Below are 21,792 nucleotides of genomic sequence, written 5' to 3'. Positions count from 1 at the left end.
AAAACATTGCATTCTCTGCAACGGCATATTTTTTCTGTAGTCATAGAAGAATGTAGAATGCTTTTAGAAATGCCATCATTATACAGTCATGGTGAATGTTACTCCCATGATGTTGATAAAGTTTTTGCTTTGCTAAACTGGATCACAGGTACTTGAGAAACCAAACCGGTGTTTTATCTGTGGCATAGTTTCAAGAACAGGCCTTTTAGAGGTGAACAAGAGGTGAACTTTCACATCTAAATTTCTAATAATGAGAAATACTTGGGCAGTGAGATCATGCTGACTTTAAATAAATCTTGGTTTTCATTCCAAAGGATTTGACATATTAGTGAGACTCAATCCCTTCTTGGAACTGTTGTCCCAAGAAAGATGCAGGGAAAATGTAAGCCAGGTAGAATACTGGAAGAAGACATTACTAATGTGTAAGATTTAGTTGCTCTTAACTGTAACTTACTGCTTGTTTGTATTTTTTATGAAGTACAAAAGAATTAGAAGAGTATTATTAAGTCACAAGTGCAGATTTCAAAGGTAGATTGCAATTAGACTGGTGACAGTAAAATTTTGTAGTTTGAGATACAGTGATATATTAACTTAATATCATATTTAACTTCTGTGGGGAATACAGTGGTTTTCATTAGGAACTTCTTTCTTTTTCTTAATAAATAAATGATGTACATACAGTGTTTTAGCTTAGAAGGAAGGCTGTTGAATGAAAATTTAAGGAACGTGTGTAAGTGGAATGCAGAAGGCAAATAAATGGGTGGGGGTGTACCTGCCTTATATGTAGTATTTCAGGGGAAAATGGCACAAAATTATCTTGGTTATGTAACTTATGATGAGATTAGATAGCTTACTTGTTTTGCTATATTGTTTTTTCAGTTGACTTTAAGCCTCATGCCAGCATGGACACAGTGCATCACATGTTACTCTTTGGATGTAATGAACCTTCCTCTACTGAAAATTACTGGTGAGAGCTGCATCTTGCTTTTGTTATTAACCAATTCTTTTTCAGTGTTAATTGCTTAAACCTCTTCCAGTGTCAGAATCTCTTGGAAAGCAGGAAAATTTGAAATTAAGAAGAAGTTAATAACAATCTAGTCTCTGCACACTTAAAGTGTTTGTTTTTTGTAAATAACTCCTCCATATTCTTCATGACTAATTGACTGTCTTCAAGGAGGAGGCAGAAGCTATAGTAAAGAGAGTGTCATTGAATACCAAGAAATCTAATCTCCAAACTGTAGTTGGCTGCTTTTCTCTGTATGAAGTCATTTGGCAGGTTGATGAGAATGAAACTGAGTGAAGGATAAACTGAAGTTGATTATCAAGTGATTTGGTAGTTGACTTGCACTTCAAAATGCCTAAGCAGTGAGAGCAGAGGGAAACACCTAATGTGTGTAAAATAGGTGTGTGGAGGCAATGTGAAGAGAACATGAAGGTGGGTGGAAATTAATCATCTGTCTAGTAATTTTGCAAAGTTTCTGTAAGTTTTCATGAGAGAGCAGATGAGGATTTTTGCTGATTATTCTGAACTGTAGAACAGTGTTAATATAGATGTTCTGACAGAGTTGTGTAATCATAATTTATCTTTTAAGTATTTGCCAAAAAGGTAACTAGACCTGGAATTTAGAATTAACAGTATAGTATAATATAATTTCAGGAAAAATACCCCAAAACATTCTGAATGCCTGCTTTTGGAGAGATGATTTGATTAGTATTTTTAACATACACAACACATTTTCCTCAAAAGTCTTATCTCCGTTTACTTAGCAACCAATAGTTGTAATATTGAAAATGTAATCTTGCACAGTTGTGCAGGAAGACCAGATGCTTAAAAAGTTTAGACCAAAATAAAATTGAAAGAACAGAATTTCTATTAATTTCTTTTCCCTGCAGAAAATTCTTGAAATTTCTTTTTCCCACAGCTTTTCTGTGCTATTTTTTATTGTATCTTAAATGATAGAATATACTTGAATACTTTGATATGAGCAATATGATAATATAAAACTTATCCATTGTGACCTTTTAAAAACCGGTAAGTATCCTGCTTAAAACTGTGTAGATTGTACTTGGAGCTGGTGCTGTTTTCATATTTCTGGAAGTAGTTTTAATAGAGCTTTGGAATAATTTGTACATGATAGAATTATGTTGTTATAGATTGATCAGGAGCTTGTGTTGAGACGAAGTTATGAGACAATGCCTAATTCACAACTAACTGATGTTCTGCGATTGTAGAAGAGATGGATCCAAAGCCAAAACACAAAGTTTTTCAAAACTGAATCAGACTGAAATCCCTGTTTTGAGTCTAGAGTTCAGGTAGTTTGAGCTCCTTAGTTGTACTTTCACTCTCCCAGCAGAAGACTCACCAATGACAGCCTTTGCGGTGTGGCAGCTAATGTTTTTGTTCTTGGTTGACTTACCTGTCAAATGACAAGATACTTATTTAGTTAGGATGGATTGAGCTTTGCTGGACATCAGATACCCACCAAGCTGCTCTATCCCTCCACTCCTCAGGATGGAAAAAAACTCATGAGTCAAAGCAAAGGCAGTTTAATAAAGCAAAAGCAAATGTTGTGCAGAAGTGGAGGAAAACAAAATATTTTATTCTCTTCTTTTCATCACCAAGCCACTTCCAAACACAAGTAATGGTTGCTCTGAAAGACAAATGTCATAGATAAAAAATGTATGTTTGTGTGTGTCTGTCCCTGCCCTCCTTGTCTTCCTTTCTATTACCTTTGATTGTTGAATGGGTATAATATGGTACGGAACATTTCTTTGGTTCCGTCAGTTTGGGTCAGCCAGCCTGACTGTGATCTCTCCTAAGATCTTTCCCAAACACTGATGTGTTATCAGCACCTTTCTAGCTACTCATTCAAATCGCAGCACCATGAGGGTTGCTCTGGGGAAAATTAACTCCATCTTAGCCAGGCCAAATATGTTAGTGTTGTGTTTAAATCTGCTATTTTCAATTTTTCATATGCAAGTTTTGATTCGGTTTTTCTGTTTTTTATGTGTATTTTCTGAGGGTTTGTGTTTCCTTTGCATTTTCAAAATGAAAGCTCTTCATTCACTCTCTCATCATTTCATATCCCTGTTTTTGCAGCTTTTTATCTTGCTCTACCCGCAGTTATTTGCTAGGCTAGAAAGATCATCATGTGTTTTCTACATAAAATAGACTAAAGAGTGCTAGAAATTTTTAATCTAATTTTGTTAAAGTAATTCTGGTGACTGTATGTTACTGGTGTTCATCGTTGTTTATTTTGTGTGGTTATTTGTTGTTCCTTTACTTACCAGAAGGCTAGCAAATGATGACTTCTGTTGCTCTTCCATCTAGTAGGGAAGGAACAGTTGTTTGAGCAGACCACTGTAAGACTTGTTTAGCCGGGATCCTCAAAAATGCTCAACATTTTTATAGAGCCAGCTTTGATTCAATTAAGTGTGCCACATTGATTTTTTTCTTCTAGTTTCTTTTTCAAAGTTCTGGCAATATTAGTTACATGTTTTTCAAGTCAAAATTTTCTTTACCATAATGATGTGGATTAGTTGTATTATGGAAAAATAGGCTGTTAGAAACATTCAGAATGGAAGACCAAATTAGTTTTCCTGAGATGTGAAGTTTCATTCAGGCCAGTTTTGAATGGAGAGGAATGAGAAGCATCCAGATGACTCTGTTGGGATTAGCTGCCCTATGGCCATAGCAGTACTAAGCCAAAATTTGTGATGCCCATCTGGCCTGCTGCCTTTTCTGGTGATTTGACACTATTCTTGCAAATTTCCCTGGCCTTTCAAAAGGCTTTCGAGTTGTATGTAACCTGTGCTGGTTTCAACATTCACTGCAGTGTGGTAGAATCTTTATCTGAACAAACGCTAAAGGTTGTTCTCCCTTCTTGAGATACACAGGCCTTTCCACAGAAAAAAAAATCGTTTCCCAGGGCTCATTGCCTCAGGTGTTGCTCAGTGCATCAAAAAAAAAAATGGAATAGCTGCTCCCTCCTATTCCTGGATCATAATTGTTCTAAAAACAGTTCAGCCACAATGATAAGTTTTGCCTGAGCTGGCAAACTGTGTTGAAATTGATGTAACATGCCTGAACTGATTGATAAAAGTTCAGATTCTCTGTAGATAATCAGGAATGCACTTGAATGCTTTGAAAGAAAATGTTGAATTATTCAGAACTTGTGAGTCTCCTGGCAAGACAAGTCTTATGCTGCATCAAACCTAACACTGAAGTAATCTCTTATGAATGAGCTGATTCATAGATAAAGCCATTATTTTGAGATCAAGCAGGGCAACTTTAATTACTTATGTAAACAAATGCATAAGTGCGGGTCACAGATGGCTACCTGGTGATTCCTCTGTCAGACAGTTGTTTCTGTTGGCAGGAAAGAATGGGTTTAAATGTCTTTGACATCAATAGTTCAGTAGAGGTTGCAAAAGATGTCATGACTAGTTCAGTGAAGGACTTTTATTTCACTGCATGAGGGAGAGTTCTTTCTACAACAGTAGAAAGAATTGTATTTTTAGGTGCAGTTTCTTACACTGACACTGCCCCAGAATGTTCTGCAACATTCAAGAGCTAAAAGTGGTTATTTGTCTTACTCAATCACCTCAATGACCCTTTTTTTAAAGTATGGATTAGTATTCAGGAGTGCAGTGTAATAAAGAAAGAAATAAAAGAAGTTATTTGTTACCATAACCAGTGCAAATGTGCTAAAGGGGTAGCCAAATACCCCTTGGTCTTGATGACATAGTGAGATATTTTACTTTCAGTCTAGGTAATCAGTCAAAACCCCAGTGCCATTAAAGAAAACAGCTCTTGAGCTTACCCAAGACTGGGGAGAATGCCTTTGGGAAGCCCAGGAGAGTTTGCAAAAAAACAAAGATCCAAGAAACAGTCAGAAGCTCTCTCCTACCCAACTCATTTCCAAATTTTAAGTAAAAATCAGTTTTTAGAACTGATTATACAGTAGTGTATAATATGCAGCTATAGTCCATTTTTAAAGTGTTCTGGGTCACTCATTCGGTTTTTATGCAAAGCTACTATGAATTTCAATGATTTTTTTTGTTAGTTAAATTTATACTTTTTACTAGCTCCCTTTTTTTTCAATCTGTTTATCTTATTTCCTCTTCTTTGCAATCTCCTCTAGGTTTGTTTTTTCTGAAAACTTAATGTTTCAAGATTGTCATTGATGGCAAAATGAGATGGTTAACCATTTTTTAAAGGAAATGAGAGACCAGTACCTGTAGTTTATCTTCGTCCCCTGTGATCTTATCCCTCCATTCTAGTAGCCTCTTGGAAGAAAGTTTGAAGCATCATGCCCAGGGCTTTTTCCTAATTAATGTGTTCTTAGAAATACTGTGGTATAAATTAAAGACAGTTTTGCCCAAAGTAAAGTGGTGGTAAAGCTGTGACTGTGCTTGTAGTTCCTTCTGGCATTTCTCCTAAACAATCTCTTCAACACATTCCCAAGTTCCCAAGTTGTGCAGCTCAATACTAGGTTAGATCCATGAAGTCTTTTGGGTTTTTTGTATAGTAACAAATTATAGCAGTGGGAAGCTGCATGATTTGCAGTTTCAGCTGAAACATTTCACTTATGGAATGTTATGAATAAGCTGAAACTTATTTCACACATCAAAACATTTCACTTATCTTGAAGTAAGTTTTGATTGTCCTTTGGGACATGGGCATGTTTGAAGGGCAAGTTGTGAGTATAACTACTAAAAAAGAAGTGATGTGTTCCCTTTTCTCTTGAGACTCTCATGATTATGGCAGAGCTTTCAGTCAGAATTAAATACAGTAGCTAGGCTGCAATAAAGCTCGCTGGGATGAAAGAAATGCATGATATCCTGCTGACGTGGTTTAAAACACATGCCAGAAGGGCTGGTTATCTCTGAGAGAGACTTGGAAAGCATCATCATCATTTGCACATATGGCTTGGCCGTTCTCAGCAGAAACATAAATGAGCTGCATCTGCTAGATGTCCTGGTCTTTTTTGTACTCTTTTTTATACTCTTCCTCACACTGTGTGGCGCTCTTTTTTCCGCACAATTTCAGGTGACTGAAACCATGTCTTACATATGCAAATGTTTTCCTAAGTATCATTTTACAGGGAGTGATAAACAGAGCAGACCCTGTACCATTTTGGTTTGGAATGAAACACTGGCATAGATGCCAACCTTCATTGCATCTGGCTTGAGTCTGTTGATGTAATCTGAATAGTTTCAGGGTGAAGCTTTCTAAAAGTCACACTTGTGTGTGCTGCACACCTTCTACACTCTGTGCTCAGGGCCATAGATGCTTTGCCATTTGAAGAAGGTGCAAATATACCCTGTAAATAAACCTTTTCCCTAATTCAGGATAAAGAGGGAGAAGAGTATTCTGGGTGGGTGTTCGGAAAGTTCCTTAGGGTCCCTTGTTTGATTATCCATGTGTATCATGCAGCCTACACCCACATGTAGCAGTCCGTGCCGTCTTGGATGTGGTCCAGGTACATTGTGCTGTCTGTACAAATGTGTCTGGCAATTGAGACTTGGTGGTGTCTCTGCCTCAGGTTTACCAGTTCTTGCAGATTGAAGGTATCTAGAATTACCAGGCTTTGAGAGTCTTTCATTCTTCACCCTCAGTGTCACCTGCATGGTGCTAGCTGCAGAAGCTAGGGACAACTCAAGCTTTCTGTTACTGTAAATATTTGTGACCTGTTTGTGGCCTGTTAACTTGGCAAACGCTTCTTTTTTCTTTTTTTTCCCTTGGGTTTTTGTTTTGCATTTTTTTGGTGATTGATTGTTTGGGATTTTTTTGGTGATTGTTTCTTTTTTGTGTGTGTATGTGTGTGACTTTTCTATTTTGAAAAACAAATCATGCAGTAGAATGAGAATTGTCTTTAAGCAATGAGCTCACCTTAAGTGCAGGGCATGAGTGCCTTCAATCTTTGGGTTCATATACAGCTTTCTGTCACTTTTTTTGACAATGATTTTTAAATTAATTTTAAATAATCAATTTAATGTTTTGTTGGGGTTTTTTTTTTTTCTGCTTTGTGCATGACTCCTATTCCTCTGTGTAAATGTGGCAGCCTTTGTCATTTTGCATCACTTGAGTTAATAATGCTAGAGATTTTCATAAAGTTCATTACCATAAAATGTTCCTTCACTTTTTCCATCACTGATTAATAGGCTGACAGGGCCCATCAGAACTGTCTAACACTGCCTTAATGCACAGGGAGGGAAATAAAAGAAAGTGGAACATATACCAGTATCTGTGAAAGCAATCTGCATTAAAATAACTGTGTTTAATCAGCATACAGTCAAAAAAACATCCTCATAGATCTTAAAATTAGTTTTTGCATGTAAGTCAACTGCTGTTTTCTGATTTCAAAACTTTAAAAATTATATTCCCTTTTCTTTCCTCATATTTTTAGGGACTGTGATGAAGGAACATGCAAAGATAAATCTAACATTTTGTATGCTTGGGCAAGAAATGCTCCACCCACCAGGCTGCCCAAAGGTATTGGCCCTTTAATATGCAGTTCTTGTGTGCAGGGGCAGGGGAAAAAGGAGGACATGGAAGTAAGAACCTGGCATATCTGAGAACATCCTGTAATATTTTTATTGTGTTTAATTGATAGAAACTGTATAGATATCAACCTAATTAACTATGAAATATGTTATGCTAGCTAATATACTTGTGGGTTTTTGTCATTCTATTTGCTATACCATTATGGATTTCTATAGGGGTAAAAAAGACAGAGATAAGTATCATAATGTACTGATTATTTTTATATAGCATTAGTTGCATTTCCTGCTATATCTTACTAGAAAGTTACAATTTATGTATCTCTCAGTAGCACACAAACTACATTAAAATATTTTTGTTTGTTTGGGAAAGCATAAATTCAATTAAAACATTGAATTTTTCCTGTTTAAAGTATATGTTGGCAATTTAATGTGTTTTTCATTTTTAATGCTTTGATGCAGTTGAGCAGCATGCTTGTATACCCATTTTCTTGTATAATAGACAACCCTACTGAATTTTAAGCTACTTGGAGTGGTATGTCTGGAAAACAGGGTGAAGTACTTCTTTGTAATAACCCTGAGAGTCTTAAAAAAACCTACCCTCTGTATAGCTTTGATCTGAAAGTATCTTAAATTCTAAGTATTTTTTTCTTTCATAATTTACTTCCCATTTTCATAGCCAGGGGCAATCTCATGAAAATACTTTTTTTAATAATCCATTTGCACACTTACCAACATGAATGTTATTTGATTTGGTTATCAGAACGTCAAGTTTAGAAAACATTGTTACATGTAGGATTTTATAGATGTTTTGTACTTAAAAGATCATGTAGAAATTTTGCTTTTGAACCCCAGCTATTGATACTTTTCTTGTGGGTAAGCTGTGCAAAAATACAAGGTTTGTAGGGAGTATTCATAAAGATTCCTCATTTGTGCACAGAGAGGCTGCAGTCCCATTTATAAGGTGGCTTTGCATTTTACTGTGACCAAATACGAAGAAATTGTTTTTCTGCTTCTTTTGAAAAGTGTCCATTGTAGAATTGGTTTAGAGAAATCCCTTCTCGTGATGGTGATGATTTGCAATTTCATTATTTCAGATTATTTCAAGCTTCTCTGTTGTGTTTTGTGCCTGTACTTGTTTCTCTCAAGTAACATAGGTGCATAATTTCCTCAAGATTTTTTTCTGCATATAATATTAATTTAAATCTAAAAATATTTTACTGCTGACTTTTTTCTCTTCTTTTTCTCAATGTCTTCTTAGTAAATTAGTGTTAATTAGTTTATATCATGCAGCGGTTGTATGAGAAATAAATGAAAGGTCCACCAAATCCTACATGGATAGTAAGGCTTTATTTTTATTTTGGATTTTTAAAAGATCTGTTATTAATGTTCTTTGATTGAGAGAGTTCTCTGCATAAAGCAGCTACTTATTCGTAATTAAGTTACGGTCCTAGCTTCACAGTCTGTTTGGAATCAGTGTGGTGGTGGTTTTCCTGGGTTTCAGGACAAAGTTTTCTTCAGTGGTGTTTGAAATTTTCTACTCCTTTCACTCTAAGCCAGTGAAGTGATTTGTATTTTTTTATGTTGTTAGTGATGGTGAATCATCTTACATTTTATTTTTTCTGAAAACAATACATTTTCCTTCTCTTAGGTGTTGGATTCAGAGTTGGAGGAGAAACGGGTAGCAGATACTTTGTTCTCCAGGTACATTATGGAGATGTTAGTGCATTTAGAGGTATGCATTTTGGAAATTTGCTCTGTAAGTTGTGTCATCTACATAATCAAAATATTTACCTGTAGAAAATAATTTTTCTGTTAGTGCCATTTGCAAAGATCAGTGGGCATATTTGGAATACAGTTTTTGTATTAACTTGACTTCATAAACTAAATTTCTCTCTATAAATATTTGAAAGGTGAACACCATTTTTGTCTTCAAAAACTGTGGAGCAAAAGACTTAAATAATCAAAAAGCAGATTAATAATTTTACGTTTAGGGAGAAACTTGGGGTTTCCATGTATAATTCAGTGTTTTGTTTAATGAAGTTGTACCAGGTATGAACACAGTTAACCTGTCATCTTACTTGAGTAGCTTGTTAGATAATATTCACTAGCCAGTCAGTCACAGTATTTGTTTGGCAAAAATGTAACTTGTGAAGACAGTGTCTTTTTTTTTTGTTTTTTTGGCTGGGGTTTTGGGTTTTTTTTAAGATGAAATGCTCATTTCAAGCATAGCAATATGGTTATTCTTGTCATTGAGTGTTTCACAGAATCACATAATGGTTGAGATTGAAACAAAGCTTTGGAAGTTGTCTGACCCATGCCCTCCCTGCTCAAGCAGGGCCACCTGCAGCCTCTTGTCCAGGCCTGAGTCCAGGTACATTCAGGGGTAGAAGCATTCCAGGGCAACCTCTGCCAGTGCTTAGTCACCCATACAGTGAAAAAGTTTTCACTATGTTCAGCGGAAGACGCTGTGTTTCAGTGTGTGCCCATCACCTCTGGTCCTGTCGCTGAGCACTGCGAAGAGTCTGACTCCCTCTTCTTTGCACCCTCCCTTCAGATCCATCTCTCTCTGAACAGGCTCTCTTAGCCTTTCCGCACAGGAGAGATGCTCCAATTCCTTCATAATCTTTGTGGCCCTTTGCTGGACAGAATTGATTTAATACCTGATTAATTAAATGGAAAACCTTCTTTTTAGAAGAGTTGAACATGAGAGTTGATTATTTTATCTACAGCATTTTTCCCTCCAAAACTGATAGGAAGTGAAATTGGATGAGAATACATAACTACTACATAAAGTCAAATATTTTGTATTTCTAATTACTGGTAAGTCAGAATAGTAAACTCTGAAGAATGTTTTGGAATCTTTGATGTACTTCTGAAAGCATAACAAGTTAACTGAGCATCTTTCATCATTTATCCTTTCTTCTGAATTGCAAAAACTGCATGGGCTTATATACAATCTTCAGTGACTGTCTTCTTATGCTTTGACTCTGTTCTTATGCCTGTCATTATCAACAGACATCTAGTTACCAGAAAAATCCCTTTAGGTTATTCCTGAAATTTAAAAACACTTGTGAAACTAGTTGAAAATTATGCATTAAATATCTTTGAACACTGCTATGAAGGTTTAGGACATTTTATTAGATTAGAATAATTCTGCTTTCCATCCCTTCTTACCTATAATCCTGAGCTAAGAATTCATATTTAGGTGTGCACTTTACTCTCAGATAACAAAATAAAACTTATTGTACCAATTCTAAAGGAAACAGATTAAAATTTAGTCTGGAGAAGCAAAAATATATTCTACAAAAAATATGTGAAGAGCCATCTTAGAAAAATATTGATTTCTCTATTTCATTTTTTTTACTTTTTGTATTATGAAAGCAAAATTTATTGTGGAGTTATGCCTTATAGTGGATACAAGTAAGCAAGTAAAAAATTATCAGAAATTTATCTGCCTTTTAATATAGTTATACGTGTTTTGAGTTCAGATTCAAATTAAAGTAAATCCACCCATTTTTAGGTCTGTAAAGGCACCCAGTCAGCTTTGAAATTGGGCCGTAGGGATATGCAATGCAGTTGTAATCCTGGTCTTATTTTATTATTCTGTGTAAGCGCCTTTGAATCTGAATTTTAAAAAATACTGTATTTTTCTAATGCCTAGAATGTTGGGTTTTTTCCCCATTCTCTTTGTATAACAAAGACTAATGTTGTTTCTAATCTGCCATATTATTATCTTAGTTCTTTCCAGCACATGTAAGAATATAATTTTTATCCCCAATAATCAAAGTGTTTAGAAGTAGTAATGCAGTATGATTTGTCTTGTTCTTTACAAGTACCTCAAGTTCATGTCTTGTGCTGCATGTCTTTGCTTAATAAATATAACTTGTACAAAGTTACTTCCCCATGGGCATTAGCTTTGGAATTGCCTTGCTCAGGAATTGTGCTCACCTTTGAGCTACTTCTTGCCTTTATTGAAGCAAAGCTAATTCTGAGACAGTATGTGGAGATTCTGGTACAAATCAAGGGCTGACTTTGAAATAACAAGTGGTTTGGAGCTTCATACAAAGTGCCCCTCTGTTGCAGTGGGAGCTTGTAAATATTCTAGTCACCGTGATTGAGGGTATACTATTCCTATGAAATACTAGAAACAGAGCAGTGAAGTTGAATAAATAGTTTGGTCAGAGTGCTCAGTAATTTATAATCCCCATACTCAGAGTGCAAAGAAAGTAGGTTTTCAAGAGTGTTTGTTTTTATGAGTAAAAAACTCATAACATTTTTAGTATCTAGGAAGTCCTAGAAGTCTCAATGTCTGTGGCAGATTCTCATGCCTGTAATTGGAGAGTTCAGGACTGTAGATCTGGATAGACAGGTTAGCAGAAAGCCTGTCAGGCTTGCTTCAGAAGTCTTAGCAAAATCAACTTATAGAAGGAAAGTGTTTCTCTTTAGCATAATTTGCCTTCATATCAAGTGTGAGTATTTAATTTGAAAAACTGTTGAGTATTTCTAGTATTTGAGATATTTCTCCTAGAGAACATTTAAACGTTTATTGGCAGTTAAACTTTTAGTGATCATTGTAATGTTGTCATGCACAATTTTTAAAAATTATATCCTTAAAATCTGAAGCCAATGTACCATGCATCATTGGCTTTGTTTGAAATGAGTAAATAAAGACAGGGAGTATTTTATATGATTGTGTTATACTTGCACAGAACACAAAAGGCAGAGCACAACTTGTCAGCATTATTCGGTGAAGTGTTCAAAGCTCTGAGTGTTTCAGAGAGGTGAACTGAAGGAAGAAGAAGCAGGGAAACATCATTTCCAGCATCCCTCTGTAGTTGTTAGAAAAACGTTTAGTTCAGTTATGGCTAAATATAACTAAAACAGAATTATAAAAAACTGTGGGAATTCCTGAAAGTTTTAGACAAATGTATCCATCCGTTATTTTATTCTTAACACAGCACAGCAGATTAAATACTTTACAAATGATCTTGAAGTTCATTTGTGCTTCTCCTAATACTGATTTAGATGATTGCCTTATATATAACAATTGTAATTATTAGTAGCAACTTTCCAGCTATCTTCAGTTCATTTTGAAATTGCTCTTTTTAGATGAAAATGCAGTCAGCATTTTTTCCATGTTCTGAAAATTCAAATTGTGTCAAAATAATATTGCCAAACAGAAATAATATTTGAGGGTTTTTCCCCCTCCTCCTATGTGCTACTTTTATGACTATGAGCTAGTAAGCGCTAAATTTTTCAAATATGAAATTAGTTTGATGGGTTGGGAATAATTTTGAGCTCTTTTCAGAAGATAGAATGGTGATGTTTTCAATTAAAGTTCCAAAACTGAGAGACACAAAATGACTGACCGAGTTTTAAAATTTTAAATATTATTACTTTTAGTAATAATGTTCCAAGAGGAAGCAAGCATTTTCCAATTTCCATTGAAATTCATGTAGTGCAGAGTTCTAACAATATTAAACTTATAAAAATGGAGCTCTGGATCATCACCTGTGCTACATAAATAAGAAAAAAATAGTTTAAAATGAAGAGAGTGGGGCCGAAGAGACTTTACAAAAACCTTTGTAGCAAACACGGAGGTATTGTGATTGTAAGTGAAGCTGCTGCAGGGAAGTGGATGAACAGTATATACATATATTGAACTTTTTCTAAAATAATTGAAAAGGAGTTTAGTTTCTCTTTCTCTTGAATGTTTTCTTACCATTCCCCTTCTTTTGTTCTAATAACTTAGTCTTTTTGGCACTTCTGGATTCTTGATTTGGTAGTCTTGATTCTTGTAAGTAATCTTGATGAAAGAGCTACTGTTCTTATTTTTCTTTTCTCTGTACAATGAAGACTTAGATTTTTTGTTGCTATTTGAAAACGTGCAACTGTGGTATAGTGATTCAGATTTTTAAATCCAAAAGTGTTTTTTGGGATGCACAGAGCTGGAGTAACTAAGAATTTGTAGAAGCCGTGATAATGAGCATTATGAGAACACGGTGAAATTGTGTTAGGAGCTATTTCAATTGAATAGCACATACATTAATTTACAGATCTTCTTTGTGAACATAGTGAAAACAAATTCTTGTAAATTCTACTATCAGTGATGGTGAAAAGCAAACTGAGTATTATCCTTTCTTAGTGACATGGGGGGTGACTGAAAGAGCTAATGTGTGAAAAACTGAACTGACAGTTTTTAAGTCAAGTTTCAAGTTTTCTGTCAAGTTTCCATGTATTGTCCTGCTTTGGCCATTATCCTTTTTTCTTTTGAAATGCACCACTTTTTCAGTTTGGGATCTGGCTATTTATGGGAAGAAAAACTCTCAGAAATTACTGCCTGTTACTATAGATACTCTGATCTCTTTCTTATCTGAAACATTTACTGTTGGTTAATATTTTTTCAGAATGCTCTGTTTACTTACTTTGGAGTTAGATCCATCTTTTAACTACAGCTGTTATTGTATAAACATTAGAAAAAGAAACTTGCTTAAAAAGAAGGAAAGATTGAACTCCCAGATGGCTAACTATAATTTAGTAACTGTCAAGATGACTGGGTCTATAAATTAAAATGCCAAATGTATCAGCTAATGATGATACAGTGCACTGACAAATGAATTAGCTATTTTTTTTCACCTTCTAGGATATCCAGTTTTAAGTAGAATTGCTGTCTATATCGGTATATTAGGTTCACCTGCTGACTTTCGTTACAAGGATTTCTGGCAGCTGCATTAAAATGTCTAAAATTATTGCTTTTCACAAACCTTTCATTTTTCTAATTTTGATCAAAATATAATTTGTTTGAAACAAAACTGCTTTTTCTACTAGTGTAAACATGATACTGTTTCATTTCCCAGATGCTACTTCATAAAGATCTAAATTTTCTAGTACAGTAGTTTTCGTCCACTGAAGTTTTTCCTTGTATTAGGATTTCTGCAAGTGAGATGATCAGGTTTGTACAAATTTCAGTAGTATTTCCAAGTATAACAATTTTACTGCACACAGTAAGATTAAAACTTGTAATGTTCTCTGTAATTTTTTACACAGCAGAATAATCTTATCAATATGTAGTAATTTGCAGGGATTCAATTGCTAATGATGAAACTTTCACAATTTGTACAGATAAACACAAGGACTGCTCTGGTGTAACTTTACATCTGACACATCAAAAGTGAGTATTTTTAAAAATGCTTACCTATTTTTTTATTGCAGTAGAAATTGTGGAATCCATTGAAAACATTTGAAATAAATGTTAATATTAAGAATTGACAATATTAAGAATTATGAAGTCATGTCATCCGTTGGCAAAAAATTTTATTTCTGCTAAGAAACTTGACACAGCTGTACTATGAGTACTGCGTTAATACAGTTTAAGAGTTTCATATTTAGAAATCTGGGATGAGAACAGCAATTATGCAGATGATAGCTTTGTCCTATTTCACATACTTTGCAGAAAATGCTTTAGAAATGGTAGCAAACAAGAGAAGGAGAGGGAAACTGCTTTGAAACAGCTTCATTTTTAGGAGACCTGTTTCAGATGTAATCCAGTGTTTAGAAATTAGTGGTATCAAGTGGTATTGGATATCAAGTCATTTGCAGTTATGTTTTACAGAGGACTTGTATATCAGTCCTCTGTAAAACATAAATCCAATCAGAGCTTGGATTTTCCATTGCAGGCAACCCTTGATTGCAGGAATGTATCTTATGATGTCTGTGAACACGGTCATACCACCAGGCAAGAAAGGTGAGTTATCATTTTACAAAGTCATGATTTCAACATCTGATCTATTATTGTTGCTTATTGTGGAAGAAAATTTGACAGAGGCTTGATGATATGTAGATGGACAAATTATTTATTTGACTGTTTGAACAAATGAAGAGAAGAATAGTTATGTTATAGATTATATTCTGTTGGCCTATGACTGCATCAGTAAAGACAGTCAATACTGTATGAACACAATGTGCACAAATAATTATGAGTATTTCTTCAATTTATTTTCATCTTATAATTTATAAAAAATGCCCTACCTCTTTTTTAATTCCTCCTCTCCTCTCTAAAAAGCCATAAACTGCTTTGGACTTTTCTTCATATGTCATTCATTACTTTTGTGATTCTACTAAGAATTCAGCTTTAAAAAATGAATTTCTACCAGTAAGGAGCTGCTATTTAAGGATTTTGTTCCCATGTTGGGAGTAAAGGTCCTAGTTGGTTAAAAGCTCAAAATGCTAAAAAATAAACCAACCAAAATTGTAATGAAAGGTTTCCAAAGGTTTCTGTTTAGAATCCTGAATTTTATCTAAACCTCAGCTTGGAAGCTCCCCAAATCCTTTCTTTGGCTTGCATGGGATGTGCTGTTTTAAGGAAGTTGGATGCTGACTGTACTCTGCTATACTGAATTTTTAGGGAGATAACCAAGAGCACCATTTGTTCCATTCACAGTAAGCTGCCTAAATACTATGAGGTGGTCAAATGCTCAGCTGACTCCAACTGTTTAGTGAATTCAGCAACTTGAAACATTTTTAAATTTGAACTGAAATTAAAAATACTTTGCTTTCCAATATGAAGACCCACAAAATTAATCTTCCACTATTGCCAGGAATATTTGATCAGTGTAGGAATTTAATTTTTCAAGTGGAAAGGTGAGGGAGAAGGGCAAACAAACAGTTCTGTAGTTGCTGGTAACTTCCTGCTCATGTTCAATCAAATTTACAGCTCTTTAGTGGACCATGAAATTTGTTAGAACAGGAAGTGTGGTGATACCTCTCAGAAAGGCATCAGGATTTTTCTGTAGGCTCTTCCTGAATTACTGTTAACTGCACGTAGCACAAGTAATACCCTGTAAACATTGTAGACCACTTCTGTGACAAAATCTCTTGTCTAAATCTAAATTAGGTCTGGGCTTTTATAATCAAGACTTCATTGTAAATTGTATCAGTTTAGAATTATATCAGTTTATTTTAATTTTCCCTTGATTAGATTATTTACCGTAGCTATATTTATTTTAAGCAACCCTCAACATAGTCTGTAAGTAAATGTATTACTTTATTTTGTAAAATAGTGGTATTGTAGACTGAAAGAAGTTCTTTTGACTTTCAGCCAGAAAGAATATATATATATATATATATATATATATATATATATATATATATATCAGCAGATTAAGTAATTTTCAAGTAACCTGGACTATATTTTATTAGTTTTTCTTTGCAGATATCTTGAGATGGACACTGCAGAAATATAAGATACTATCTATTATCTTTTGAAATTATCTGTTGTCCATTGTACACATGCTTTTTGTAAACCATGCTGAATGAAATACTGTAATGCAACTTTTCTCTGTTTGATAAATGATCTGTTTGTCATTGTTTATTGCTGTTATATTTTCACAGTGGTTGATGCAGACATTGCCTGCCATTACAAAAGGTCTCCAATGCACCTTTTTGCCTACAGAGTTCACACACACAGACTAGGTGAGAGTAACATAGGAATATCAACTGCCAATCAGAAAAATGTTGACCTTGCAACATATTTTTTTAAGTATATCTCACTTCTCATGTATATTGGTATCTTATAGGTAAAGTAGTGAGTGGATACAGAGTGAGAAATGGTCAATGGACGTTGATTGGTAGGCAGAGTCCACAACTACCACAGGTTGGTTGGGTTCTTTTTAGTTCTGAATGTAAATTTTAATTATCTTTGTTTCAAACTGAGAAACTGAAGTGGAAATCACGTGTCCACAGATTTGCATTATGGTGTTTCCAGTGATTATGTGCTGTTCTGCTCCTGGAAGTGAATATTGCCAAGTATTATCACAATTAGATTACGATTCAAAAGTAATTTCAGATATTAGCGCCATCCTTCTCATCAGTGTCTATTAACAGAGAGAATATTAAGTACTTTTACTGATTGTGGTGAATCATCCTCTTTTCCAGGCATTCTATCCTGTGAAATATCCAGTAGACATTAGCTATGATGATATCCTAGCAGCCAGATGTGTGTTCAGTGGGGAAGGCAGAACTACAGAAACACATATAGGGTAAATTTTATCTATTTGCTTCATTTCAGAACCTGTTTTACCAGAGTGTTGGTTATATGTAGAAATGTTTTTGTTTCATGTCTTCTTCCAAGGTAATTCTAAGAAACAGTTTCTGCCAGAATGTTTTGTTATGCTGTCTGATCTGTTTAAGATTTCACTCCACACGATGTTCATTGATGTTACTTATGTGAATATTCGCTTTGCTGAAGTCTTCAGAACACTTCTGAAGTGAAGCTGTACTGCCAGATAAGTTACTCAGATGTTGGGCTGATCTGTTCTTAGAGAACGATTCAGAATATCAATTCTAGAAAATATTTTTTTTAATCACGTGACAATATTAACTGTTTATGATGAAATAATAAAACTTCACAATTCTCTACACAATTTCAAAATGAAAATGTATATAAGCTTATAAAATTCTGATATTTTGACCTATTGCAAAATCTAGCCTTAAAAAATCTGGACCAATACTGAAATTACCTTTTTTCAGTATAAAAATGTAAAGGCTTTTATGAAAAACCAGAAATTACTAATAATAAAAATAGGAAAATCTGAACTGTGTTAGTCACTGATGCGACTCAGCCGCCGGTGACAGACACAGCCCTGTAATATCAACTGGACAAATACAGCTGTAAAAATACATATAATATAAATACTCTCTTGGCTGACTGTGGTTCTTTGAACTATAATTTAATGCATATGCAGAGAAACAAAAATAACCTGTGGAAGTCTCTCCATTCTGGGAGTGTGCACTGCAGCATTCCAAGGAAAGAGATTTTTATTCATTTAGCACCCTAAGATTGCACCACAGTGGAGGGTTAAGAATTCAACATGGATTTTTCACCTTCCAGTGAGCAGTTAAGATAGTGATGTGTAGCAGTTGGAAAAAATGAGTTGAGGTTTTTACAGATATCATCATGACACTAAAAACATAAAACCTTAATTTAACTGCTGACCTGTTTTCACAAGTTCAAAATGTTTCTGTCATGTTTCTTTAACTTTCCTCAGAGTAGTTCTTATTTATTGAATAATCCTTACAGTTTAAGAAACAGTCTTAGGAAAATTATGGTATTTTCTTTCAATGTACTAGTATGCTTTCAGTGGGGAAACTCACTCTCTGTCCTTTACATTACAGTAATTGTTATTATTATAATTATTATTTTACTATATTCACTATTATTTGTTTGCACTATAATGTATAAATCTATATGGTATGAATCATGCCATATTGCTTATTAGTATTATCATTATTATTTTTAGTATTACTATTATTTATTTATTGATAACTAATATTTAGTATTATTATATTTTACCACAACTTTTGCTTTGTCCCACTCTGGGGAGGGCAGGAGTGGGGCAGTGAGCAGCAGTACTTAAATGCCATCTGAAATTAAACTACTACAAATGCTTAGACACAGTAGCATGTCAGGTGAACCACAGTATGTGTAATTTCTGCATCCCATTTTCTACTGGAGTTTTAAAGAGGAAGCAATCACAGTGATGGATATTGGAGGTCCAGCAGTGAAGTTAATGCTTTCTAAAAGCTTAAGCAGAGCTTGCCCAGTTTTGTAGTCTCCAAGCGATTCCAAACTTCCAGTGCATAGAAAAATAACCAGTTTTCCTTTTGAAACAGTCTCTTCTCCCATGTTTCCCTTTCTCCCCTTTGGCTTGTGTTATTATTGTTGCTATAGTGAATAAATGAACACTGCAGAATGCTTCTGGAAAAGTCAGCACTGATGTCTTTTGCAAACAGCTAATAGAACACCTCTGTATTTTTTTATTGAGTGTAGGCTCACTGTTTAATTATGAAAGCTAATTAAAAATCTTGATGTAAACCCCTATATTATATGAACTTCTATTAAGTCCTAGCCTACTAATTTTCAGGATTGTAGCTCTAAACAAAAGGTATGAACATATATGGCAGAGGAAGAATAATACCACAGTTATAAAGAGGCCATATATACTCTGCTTCACAAAGTAATATTTTTCAGGAAAAAAACCCTTACTTGTGCCAGCTGTTTTTTTCTATTGAAGACAGGATTATGTAGCAGTAGAGAAGGGCCACTTCTGTTTCAAGTACATTCACAGCATTTATCAAAGAGCTGAATTTTGCTAGTGTTGTATCATTCCCCTTGCACTCATGTTTTTGTTACAGAAGCTTACAAACAAGTTATTCTCAAGTGTTCTTTTCTCTTTAAGAGATACTTACAATAGCTTAATATGTAACAAAAATAAATTTTTCAATATTAGAACTAGTGTGATTGACTGTAATCGAATGCACCTGATGAGGAAAGGGGGAAGATTTGTCAAACAATTGCTGAAACGAAACATATATGTTATTTGCAACAATTTCAAATTCCATTTTTCCAAGATTTCTAGAAAAGTAAGTGATTAGTAATGTAATGAATGGCACAGCTCTGTCATATTTAGTCAGAACATGTGCCCAGTTGATAAAACGGTGGGAACTGTGTGGAGTATGCTGGACAAATTAGAAGGAAGAGCTGTTTAAACAGGAGGTGCAATTTTCTCTGAAATCAAAAGCAAATTGCTAGGAAGTTCTGAGATATGTGGAGCTTTTATCTGAAGCAGATGTGGTTGTGAGTATCCTGCTGCATTTGTCTGCACTACTTTTCTCCAATATAAACCAAAATAAATTTCTGATATTCACTGCAGTGCAGGTATTTGCATGCTTTAGTTTGGGACATCTCAACATTTGATTGCAATATTTTAGTGTCCTGTTAAACAAGTTGGATTAATTAAATAATAGCTATTCAGCTGATTATTTTCTAAGTGCCACATCTTTTCTGTGCTGTGTAGGGGTACTGCCAATGATGAAATGTGCAACTTTTACATTATGTACTACATGGAAGCCAAGCATGCCGTCTCATATATGACGTGTACACAGAACACAAACCCTGAAATGTTCAGAAATATTCCACAGGAGGCAAATATTCCTATTCCAGTCAAGTCTGATGTGATGAAGATGATGCATGGACATCATGAAGGTGAAAAACACTTGTAATCCTTTTTATTCATGCTATCTTATGCTCACCGATGTATTTCTCTGTGTTGTGTTGGTATGCAGAATTTTCATAAAGAGCTAATGCAGTTCTGCATAAAATTCAAATTGCTAATCAATAAAGCATCATGGGATTCTGCTGTTGGTTCTGGTGGAAATGTCTGCTGTAGTCTTTTGTCTGTCTTTTTCTCATGCTGTCTTCCAATTTCTAACATTTTTACAGTTGTGTGGCCAGTGTGCTCTAAAGACTGGCTTCTTTTTCTATGCCAAACTTTATATTAACAGTTTCTTAATGTTTGTCTTATCTTTTGTCTATTTCCTGCAAAACTGAATCATAGCATTGCCCTCGTTTTCTAGATCCCACTGCCGTGTTATGGGAGGAATAAAATTTTTACATTGAACAGTTGTAGGCATATAAATTGCAGCAACAGTATTATCCAGAGGTAGTCTGACTGATGTGTCTGTGTACCAAGTACAAGTTGTAGTTTTTTATTTCACTTTTTTACTGTTGTAATGTTTGGTATGACTACTATGATGAAAATACCACATATTTGTCTCAGAAGGGTGATTTTTACTCAGTAGGATGGTAATTCCCTTCACATGCAGAAGTTAACATCATACTCTAAACCTATTTTTTCAGAAACCAAGGATAGTGATACAAGTTCTTTGCTGCAGCAGGACAAAAAAGAAGATATTTTGGATCAGGGTATGCACTTGCTTATTTCTATGTACATTTTTTATTTCTATATTAATTTCTACTTCTATCTTCTAATAGAATTTTTTTTTCTGATTGTTTTAATGCTGTGTTGTTCAATATTACTACTGTTTATATATAAACATGCCAAATGTTCATTTCCAAAGGGTGTTTTTCCACAGTAGGGGGATACTCAATTTCATTCCCATGCAAAAGCTAACATCATATCCTAAATCCATTTTTTAGAAACCAAGGATAGTGATGCAAGTTATTTGTTGCAGCAGGCCAAAAAAGAAGAGGCAGAGATTTTGGATCAGGGTATGTACTTATTTATTTCTATGCCAGTGACTTGTAACTATTGTCAGGCATCATTTATGCCCTTTGAACTGGATGGACTTTGACAGCATTAAATTGCTGTGTTGTGATATAGCAATGCTTAGTGCAAGCAAGAAAATGCTTTAAGTAGGTAAATAAGCAGAAGCATTATAGTAAGGCTACAAAATACAAGTAATAAACAGCACGATTATGAAGGT

At 34.6% G+C, this 21,792-nt stretch overlaps 1 protein-coding gene across 6 annotated transcripts in view; it reads left to right on the top strand.

The window, feature by feature from the left end:
- Window positions 1-21,792, top strand: part of PAM (peptidylglycine alpha-amidating monooxygenase) — a 115,870-nt gene that overhangs the window by 64,673 nt on the left and 29,405 nt on the right. For all 6 annotated transcript variants that reach the window (XM_059491880.1, XM_059491879.1, XM_059491878.1 and 3 more), the window contains exons 5-15: window positions 880-967; window positions 7,413-7,498; window positions 9,158-9,241; window positions 14,632-14,680; window positions 15,186-15,253; window positions 16,900-16,980; window positions 17,085-17,161; window positions 17,443-17,546; window positions 20,364-20,551; window positions 21,206-21,271; window positions 21,506-21,577. In XM_059491880.1, coding sequence (XP_059347863.1) covers window positions 880-967; window positions 7,413-7,498; window positions 9,158-9,241; window positions 14,632-14,680; window positions 15,186-15,253; window positions 16,900-16,980; window positions 17,085-17,161; window positions 17,443-17,546; window positions 20,364-20,551; window positions 21,206-21,271; window positions 21,506-21,577 — 963 coding nt within the window. The remainder of the gene's footprint in view (window positions 1-879; window positions 968-7,412; window positions 7,499-9,157; window positions 9,242-14,631; window positions 14,681-15,185; window positions 15,254-16,899; window positions 16,981-17,084; window positions 17,162-17,442; window positions 17,547-20,363; window positions 20,552-21,205; window positions 21,272-21,505; window positions 21,578-21,792) is intronic.

Source organism: Ammospiza nelsoni, chromosome Z, assembly GCF_027579445.1.
Source record: "Ammospiza nelsoni isolate bAmmNel1 chromosome Z, bAmmNel1.pri, whole genome shotgun sequence".
In the NCBI taxonomy this organism is placed as follows: Eukaryota; Metazoa; Chordata; class Aves; order Passeriformes; family Passerellidae; genus Ammospiza; species Ammospiza nelsoni.
The sequence above is the reverse complement of the archived record's forward strand: the minus strand, read 5'-3'. Positions and strand labels throughout refer to the sequence as shown.